The sequence below is a fragment of the Arachis hypogaea genome, chromosome 16, assembly GCF_003086295.3.
Source record: "Arachis hypogaea cultivar Tifrunner chromosome 16, arahy.Tifrunner.gnm2.J5K5, whole genome shotgun sequence".
In the NCBI taxonomy this organism is placed as follows: Eukaryota; Viridiplantae; Streptophyta; class Magnoliopsida; order Fabales; family Fabaceae; genus Arachis; species Arachis hypogaea.
In genome coordinates this window covers 106,486,361-106,495,689 of record NC_092051.1, presented here as the reverse complement: position 1 = coordinate 106,495,689, position 9,329 = coordinate 106,486,361, and the positions used below count along the sequence as shown (strand labels likewise).

At 28.7% G+C, this 9,329-nt stretch overlaps 1 protein-coding gene across 3 annotated transcripts; it reads right to left on the bottom strand.

The window, feature by feature from the left end:
* Positions 1–1,404: 1,404 nt before the first annotated feature.
* On the bottom strand, positions 1,405–8,952 carry LOC112754611 (protein NRT1/ PTR FAMILY 3.1). Of its 3 annotated transcripts, none has more exons than XM_025802306.2 (4): positions 8,769–8,952; positions 7,948–8,165; positions 5,130–5,680; positions 1,405–2,528 (listed from the first exon to the last, which is right to left on the bottom strand). In XM_025802306.2, the coding sequence occupies exons 1-4, from the start codon at positions 8,875–8,877 to the stop codon at positions 1,571–1,573; spliced, it is 1,836 nt and encodes a 611-aa protein (XP_025658091.1). In that variant the 5' UTR covers positions 8,878–8,952; the 3' UTR covers positions 1,405–1,570. The 3 variants fall into 3 exon arrangements, with proteins under 3 accessions (XP_025658091.1, XP_072077032.1, XP_025658092.1); XM_072220931.1 differs by lacking the exon at positions 8,769–8,952 and adding an exon at positions 7,416–7,491 and having other exon boundaries at positions 7,948–8,086; XM_025802307.3 differs by lacking the exon at positions 8,769–8,952 and having other exon boundaries at positions 5,130–5,655; positions 7,948–8,071.
* Positions 8,953–9,329: the final 377 nt, after the last annotated feature.

Below are 9,329 nucleotides of genomic sequence, written 5' to 3'. Positions count from 1 at the left end.
ATCAGTCAAGTAGATGTGACTCTTGAAATTGCTGAAGTGATGTAGCAGATCCATGGTGCCATCATACACGTCCATGTTTTGACTGTTAAAATTTCTAGGAACTTTAGCCCACATGGTCTCCTATAAGAAAGGTTATCACTTTTCGAGAAGATCAAATTCCTCTCTTCCTAACTTCCTTTACCTTTCAAGTCGGCCTCTAGTTTTCTCAGCTTATCTTCCAACTCTCTACGATTACACAACTCCTTCCGAAGTTGCCATTCAGATTCTCTTTGTCGCTCCAACTGGATCTCTAACTGCTTGAGTCGGCTTTGATGACCATGGACGAGTCCCATGATCTCAACTGCATTCCTATCTCTTGATTATTTTGGGATATGAATCTAGGAGCTTACTGTTCGTCTTCCATGCTTCCCTTTGTTTCTTTGCTTCCCTTTGTTTCTTTTAGAATCGCTATGGGTAGTTCGCCATTATCAAAGGTTAAACTTAAGGTTTCCAGTAATGACGCTAATGTTCTGAGACGTGCGTGAAACAAATTATTGGTGATTTGAGCTTTGGGAAAGAGGTGTGAGATGGGTTGAGCTTCCTGTGGTGTGGCTTCAGGTCGGGCACGAGTCGTGGTACCCGTGTTCCAAATAGATTAGATAGGTGATCTAGCATAGCTTTTTGAAATGATCTTTGATTTAGGTACCTTCCATTGGGTCTAACTAGATTTCGGACCATGACTTTGTTCTTTTAATCCATAATATGAACTAATATTTGTCATAAGATAATTCTAAGTACTTTTCATTGGGTTTAACTAGATTTTGGGCCATAACTTTTAAAATTATTTGTTATAAGATAATTTTAACTAATATGTATTTATATATATTTACATATTTAATATTTTTCAGATAATTTTTATTAGAGTAATCAATGATCGAAGTAATCAAACTTTTCACAACAAAATGATTAATCTTTTTGTAACAAAGTAATCAAATGTTTCATGAGGAGCAGAAGTCAATCGTTACTATATTTTTGTATCTTTTATTTTAATTATAAATATAATTTATATTGATGAAAAAAATTATGATTTTTTATTATAATTATAAACCGAATTTGATTATGTTATTTATAAAATTTGATTATAAATGTGAGTTTAATTTGATTATATTAAAAAATTTTGATTATAAATAAAAGTATAACATTATTTTGTATTTTTATATGACTAATTGATTGGTGGTTGATTTTTTTATATAATGTACAATATATAGTATGATTTGTCCCACTTGCCCTTCATATATAATCTTCCAATCACAATATCATAAATTCATAATAATTTGAAAAATGGCGATTAATCTTTTCAGGTGATACTCTGGATATAGTCGGTATTTTTATTAGGTCAAAACTCAAAAGTGTCAAAATACCCTCTAAATAAAGAAAACTATAACCATATAAATAGAATAGGGGTCAAATTATTACAACACATGAAAAGGCAATGGAACTTGCCATCCATGAAGTAACACAAGAAACTAATAAAATGCAAAATTGTTCATAAGTTCTTTTTTCCTGTGTCAATGATCATTGACTTATTCATTCACCTTTCAACGGTAAGAATCATCTTTTGATCCTCCATAGTACAACCACTTTCAAGTACAAAGATTTTTTCTTTTCCCTGTTGTAAATCCTCTTTCCCATTCATCATGACACTACTAATCTCTTCCACAGGTTTGTAAGTGTAAAAGCAAGCAACAATGACATAATAAATGAGATTAATAACTTGCACCACACTAACAAGCAAGTAATAATACTCTAATCTACCCTTATTCAAGTTCCTATTAGGCAACCAATTACTCTCATCATTTCCACTAAACCTATGAACAAAAGATACCATCATAGTGCTACAATAGTTTCCAATAGATATGAATATGGAAAACAGAGCTATGGTGGTGCTTCTCATGCTCTCAGGTGATTGGTCATAGAGAAACTCCAAATGCCCACCAGACATAAACACTTTAACCAAACCATGCAAACAAATTTGGGGTAACAACCAAAACACACTAATTGGAACAATGGCTTTAGGGCTGTCCAACATATTGTACTTTGTAGCAACATTTTTTCTTTTGATTTCAATGAGTGATGAAACTATTGTGGCTACTATGCTGATTCCATACCCTATTCCCATTCTTTGTAGGCATGTGAGGCCAGAAGGATTCTTGGTTAGTCTACTTGCAAAGGGAACAAAATGGTGTTCATATAAAATGACACCAATCATCATTGTCATCACACTGAAAACAAACATGGTGGCCGGTGGGATTTGGAACGAAGAAGTTATGCGGCGATCCATGGACCGCGCTTGTTGAATTAGGAAGTTTTGGTTGGACGACACAGATGCTACGTGCAATATGGTTGATAAACAAATCGGAACCAATCTGAGGATAGATTTTAGCTCTTCTACTCTGTGTACAGTGGCTAGGCTCCATAGTTTTGGTGCTTCTTTTTTGTCTTTGATATTGGACTCTTCTTTTGTCACTGTAGCTGCCTTGTCTAACCATCTGTCATGAAGTGTATTGAGCAAGATTATCTTTTAATATCAAGGATCTAATTCAGTTACAAAGACAAATATATTTAGAAATTAGAACTAGAGACACACACACATACTTAAGGCACTTGATTTTAAAACATTTTTTTATACTTCTATCTTCTCAAAAAATAGAGATAAAAGAGATATTACATCCTCTTAAATTTTTTCGTCACATGAGGAATAAAGTGTTATCTCACACCATACATTTTATAGATAGTACAAAAAAAAATTTAAAAAAATTGAAATGATCAATTTTTGATAAAAAAAAAAAATAAAAAAGCATTCGTTTTCTGTTCTTTTATTTTTGTATTCATGTCTTGTTTTAATTACTAAATTCTATTTTAAAAATAGTAGATTACATTTTAAATATTATCTTTTAAACAAAAATACATAAAAAATGTAAAATAGAAAATTTTGTTTCGTTATGTATTTTCTAAAAGTAAAATCAGAAAATAATTGTCAAAGACAAGAGATATGGATAAAGAAACGGTTTCTATTTTCAAAAAGTACAAAGCCAAACAAATTTCTCTATTATTATCTTAGTGTGTATATACCAATTCAGTGGTCTTAGAAATATTTGTGCTATTTGATTTACTTTTAGGTTTTATTTTTGGTTTATATGTTTTAAATATTATAAAAATATGAACAGAATAACTTAAAGGAAAATGCTAGTTGTACAATATTAATCAGCCTTTAATCAGCCTTTAATCAGATTTAAATAATATTTAATTATTTTTTTAGTGTAACATATTCCTATTTTGTAGATACATATCTATAATTAGATTTTAATTTAAATTTAAAATTTGAAATTCACCCACTTCATTGGTGGTTACGGTGACTTTGCTTTACTTTCGTAACTTCATGTAACAGATACAGTTTTTTAAATTCCTTATTCTACGGGATATTCACACGCATTAGTGAATCCCAAACCAAAAAGGACGCTGCCAGCTGAATTCTCCATCTCGTCTTCATTGGTGAAGACCATCACCACCTTCCAGCTGAAGCACTCTCTCATTTTGTATTGGTGAAAGGTATCATTATTTTTCACACATGTGTTTATGTAATTTGTTAAGAAATATCATGTTCAACATTTTTAATTATATTTTAATTTAAACATAAAAACACTCTGCTGATTTAATTGAAACAAGGTTGATCTTATTTAATTTTATTAATAAAGTTGTTGCAAATAAAGTATATAATCAACAATTAATTTAAAATTGTGTTGTTATTTTTCGATTATAATACATATGATAGTATGATATTTTATACAAAATATTTTTAAAACACATCTAAAATCAGTCAACTTTAATAATACAATATAAATGTTAATAATACAATTATGAATGGTCGAATATAATTATATACATAAACTAAAATATTTTCAATTGTAGTTTCTTTTTCAATTGTAACACATCTAAAATATTAAGTTATACAAAAAATATTTTTAAAACACATCCAAAATCATAAATCTAGAATTTTAAATTTAAACATTAAAAAATAATTGTAACACATCTAAAATTATGAAGTTATACAGAAAATATAAAATATAAAATCTAAAATCTAAATTTAAACATTAAAAAATAATTGTAACACATCTAAAATTACAAAGTTATACAGAAAATATTTTTGAAACACATCCAAAATTATAAATCTAAAATCTAAATTTAAACATTAAAAAATAATTGTAACACATCTAAAATTATGATGTTATACAGAAAATATTTTTAAAACACATCCAAAATCATAAATCTAAAATTTAAATTTAAACATTAAAAAGACAGCGTTGTAAATGAGCTCCGAAAAGGAGGAATGCAGCATTGAGGATGAGCGCGGAAGAGGATGAACGACAGTGGAGGATGACTTCTCCATGTGCACCTCTGAGTTTTCCATGTGCGCCTCTGAATTTTCGACATGGCGCAAACGTGACTTCTCTGCTTCTTTGAGTGTTTTGTACGAGTTTAATTAATAATTTGATAGTTTAAGGTTTATTTTATATTTTTAAAATCAAAATTTTGAATTTTGAATAATTTGATTTTTATATATGTATTTAAATTATAATATATTAATAATTAAATATATTAAATCTGAAACAAAAATTTAAAATTTAAATTTTAAATTTCAGTTTTTTTAGATTGTATTTTGAATGTATATTTAATTTTAAAAAGACAATAAATCTATTCATAATTTTTAGTTGTGTTTGTTTTAATTTTTTTTAATTATTGTAATAAAAGGCTGAATGTTGTACGATTTTTAAAGGATACCTAGTTAAACCGTAACTTAAAAAGAGAATTATAAAAGTGATTATCACTTCTTCCTTTAAAAAATAAGGTGGTTATTTGAATGAAGACATCTTCATATAAATATGATATTATAAATTATTAGATAATTTAATAAGTTTGATTAAATATATTTGACTAATCTATCCAACGGTTTCTAACATCATCATTAATATAAATGTCTTCATGAAAGTAATCACAAAAAAAATTGTAATCTTTCCTGTTATATTTAAATTTAAATATATTTAAAAAGATAGTTATTTTGGTGAAAAATATATGGTACTTGAATCATTTACCTGAATTGGTATGTGTGCAAAAGCCTTCCTTGCAAAGAAATAGGTGCATCAAGCTCTTTATTTTGATACAAAAGTTTAGGATCATCTGGAAGAGCCTCTTTCCTCTTCCTTATAGCAGCAACAAGAACTTGCACCAACCTAATCAAACTACACCCTTGTGGTTTAACTTTTCTGTAGAATGATGAGCCCATAACAAAAGCAAAAATAGCAATCAACCTTGCAATGGTTGGGATCCCAAGCCCCCAACTCCAACCCATGTTTTCTTGAACATAAACCACAACGGTCAAAGCAGTGAGTGGAGCCAAACCCATGCTAAATGTGTACAAATTGAAGAGATTCCATTTTCTAGATGCCACACCTTTTTTTGTCATGTCAAATTGGTCTCCTAGAAATGGCACAACACAAGGCCTAATGCAGCCTGACCCAAAAGCTATGAGCAGGAGAGACAGATAGAGTGGCCGTAGTTGTGAGGATGTTGCTTCATCGCAATTCAACTTGGTTTGGCATCCTGGGGACTGCATTGATGCTGAAATTGTAATAATGATCAAACCCTGTAACAAGGAGGATATTATGTGCCAAAAGTAGAGTAAGTACTAGAAAATTTTGTCATAATGTCCAGAAACGTTCAAAGACAAGAACAAGTAAGAACCGATCAGAGCTGCTGAAAAAAAATTATTTTATTTATTTATATAAGATCGATGGTTTAACCAATAATTTATCGATTAAACTAATAAATTAGTAAATTATTAACTTGATCGGTTCGATGACCAGTTCAATTTTAACCATTATTCTCTGAAATAGAAAACAGCTAATAACACTATGAAATGTGCTTATTCTTCCCAATAATAGGGATCGAATGTTTAATAATATAATTAAAAGACGACATAAACTATTACCACTATACCTCGCGATTTTTTCGGTTTTGAAGTTATTCAATGTTCAAAGATTTTATTTTATTTTATTTTATTTTATTTTTTTAACATGACAGCCGAAAAGCCACTCCAATAAATTGCTACTTTTTGAACTATCGGTCCATGGAATTTTATTTACATCACATTTTCATTTGTTTGTGATTTATATCTTTAGAAAGTTTATTGTTTCGGCCTTTGGGGTCATTATATATACATTTAGGATTGGCAACACTATCAGCATTTGGGGATATTCAACTCACTCCAATTCAGTCAAGTTTATAGAGTTCAGATACAGGGCAAATTCTATTCAACCAAAAAAGCTAATAAAAGTATACCAAAAAAAGAAAAAAACTCATAAAAGGACAAATTTGTTCGAAAGAAATAATTCTCAAAAACTTATAGAGAATAAGAATTTATTGGAGACCAAAGCATTAGATTTAAAATTCTATGAAGATCAAATTTGAATTTTTTTTTTTTTGGTATGCAATTTGAATTTTTCTGTTGTCAAAATCATATTTCAGTGTTTATTCTCTGTTTAAGAAAAAAAAAACACATTCCTATTAATTTTTTTTTTTCTGGTAAACTTTAGATCTTTTCGTTGATGGTGGAAGACTAGAGTTGAAGAAACCTCGTGAATAGCCCATGTTTATAAATAGCAGTTGGCGGCATGTTGGGCTAGTTTATCAATCATCCAATACATTCCTGACCGAAATCCATTAAACTAGAACAAACAACCATGCCGGACTAGAGAAAAAGTAAATAAATATCCAGACCAAAAACAGTAAATAAAATAAAATAATTTATACAAAAATTAAAAATAAAAATGAACTCTGTTAGTTTTAAGGATATTTCTATTTTTAAGATTTTATGAAAATAAAATATAATTAGTGAAAATAATAAAATTTTATTTTAATTTTTATTATTTATATTACTTTTTCACAAAAATACGTTTTTTCAAACCAAATAAGCTTTAAACGTTCATGTAATCGAAATTAATATATATATATATATATATATATATCTTTATTGTTATATTATTGCATGACACCCTTAATTTATTATATTTATATTGATGTGCATAAAACCTAAATGCTTAACACTAAATTTAGTAATTTTTACGCTAGAATTTGCTAATCTACACAAGTTCATGAATAGGTTAGCATTAGCCATATTTTGGTTTGGACATAAAAATTACACTCTTTCCTTTACATTAAATTATAACTTTTGGTTAGATCTATAATTTTATGTTAGCCACATTAATTACGAGAGATATACTAATAAAGTAATTAATAATGTAACCTAACCAAAAAGTATAATTTAATTTAGAAAAAAAGAATATAATTTTTACATAAATCAAAATATGAATATTACTAACTTGTCAACGAGCTATAACTCAAATAGCGTAATCTCCCCATATTCACCTAAGAAGTTGCGGGTTCGAGTCTCCCTATCTTCGATAAAAAATAAATAAATAAATATTACTAACTTACTCATAAGTTGTCTAGGTTTGCAAATTCTTTTACAATTATGATTGAGAGTTGAGATAGCAAAAGGGAAGCAAATAGTATACTTCTTGTATTGACCATTTTTAGGTTAAGTCACTCTTTAAAAAAAAAAATTCATTAAAAATTTAGTATATCATTAAATCAATGTATATAAATTTTTCAAGAAATAGAAGATAAATTATCCTTTATAATGTGTAGTCTTAGTTTTATAAAAGATTCACCATTATATTGTATAGACTTAAATGTAGCTCCTCCGCTTTAATGTGCTTTTTTAATAAACCAAATTTTGTGGCATAGTAAAAGATAGAAAAAAAAAATAAAAGGAAACATTATTACAGAGAGAGTAGTAAATAAATTAAATCGATTAGAAAGAAAGAAAAGAGAAGGGAGATGATGGTATACCAGTTCACAGAGAATAGAACCAAGAATGATGGTCCAAAAAGTGCCGGCAAAAGTCTCAGCAATGACAGCTCCAAGAAGAGGAGCGAGGTTAGCTGCTCCGTCAAAGTTAATCAGAGTGTTGGAGGCTGCAACCGTTGCCATATGCAGCTCTTGTGTCAGATAACTCATCAGGTTTGCATTGAAACCAATTGATGCAAATTTGTCACACACTTCATTTGCTATACGTGTTCAATAACGCAAAATGTTATTACATAATACAATCATTTTATAACTATCATATTATGTAAAATTTTCACATTTCACGGTTTCATTTTCAGTTTACACTTATATAATTTTGTCTGCTTGAGATAAGACTTTACTAGTTGCAATTTGTTTTGAGCAACAAATGAAATAGAATAGTGGTTCTTTCTTATTATAAAGCAGTAACAAATTGTGCTCAATCTTTTACTTTTTGGTCCTTACTTTTGTTTCTTATAATTTTCTGGTCCCTTATTAATTTTTGTCTGATCTCTTATCTTTTTATATTTCGCAATTTCAACTTTTATGTTTAAATTATTTCAATTAAATCTTTTTTGTTAAATAAATGACGAAAAATTACTGAAGTAATAAGACAATTCACATCATTTATGCACTGCGTGCGCCATGTCAATGTTGTTTGTAAACGCCAATATATATTTTTCATAACTTATTTAATGAAAATCAATTGAAACAACGATTCAAAATACAAGGGACGACGACAGTTAGAAAAATAACAAAAGAAAAGGGTATGAAATTGTATTTAGAAACACTTGAAACATATATATATATATATATATGATTACCAAGAATGAAGGGTGCTGTTTTCATTCCTCCGTGTTGATTATGCTTCCTTTCATTATGTTGCTTACGCTTTTGTTGTTCCAGCACCTCATCACTCTTCTCTACCACCATATTTGTTACAATTATGGAGGCTAGAGAAGAGTAGAGACCACGCGCATTCTCAACCAAAATTTGTTCTTATATATGAAATAATTAATTAATATTATGCATCAATACCCCCAAAAAAAAAAAAAAAAAAATTATTGTCATGGCTTATGTTGTCGCTTATTACCGCATAAACGTCTTCAGCGAAGGAAATAAATTGACATAATAAAACATTAATAAAACGAACAGTGATAATGAATTGATGACTATGATGCGAATCTCTTGCAAGTGGCGAATCTAACTAGTAATATGATAGGTTAATTGCAACTATAATACTATAGTATCTTAATTTGCCGTTGAGCTGTCACAACTAGCTTTTTTATTTTTTTATTATATTAGAATCTTGTGTTGTCTTAAATAATATTAAAAATGGTACATCATTAATATGCCTAAATTTACATCAACAAAAATGACGAAAA

Excerpts from the sequence above, each read along its gene's own strand:
- LOC112754611 (XM_025802306.2), bottom strand. The coding sequence starts at position 8,877 with ATGGTGGTAGAGAAGAGTGATGAGGTGCTGGAACAACAAAAGCGTAAG. Across the intron at positions 5,681-7,947 it reads GTTCTATTCTCTGTGAACTG|GGTTTGATCATTATTACAAT; the intron begins GTATACCATCAT and ends TCCTTGTTACAG. Across the intron at positions 2,529-5,129 it reads TTGCACACATACCAATTCAG|ATGGTTAGACAAGGCAGCTA; the intron begins GTAAATGATTCA and ends ACTTCATGACAG.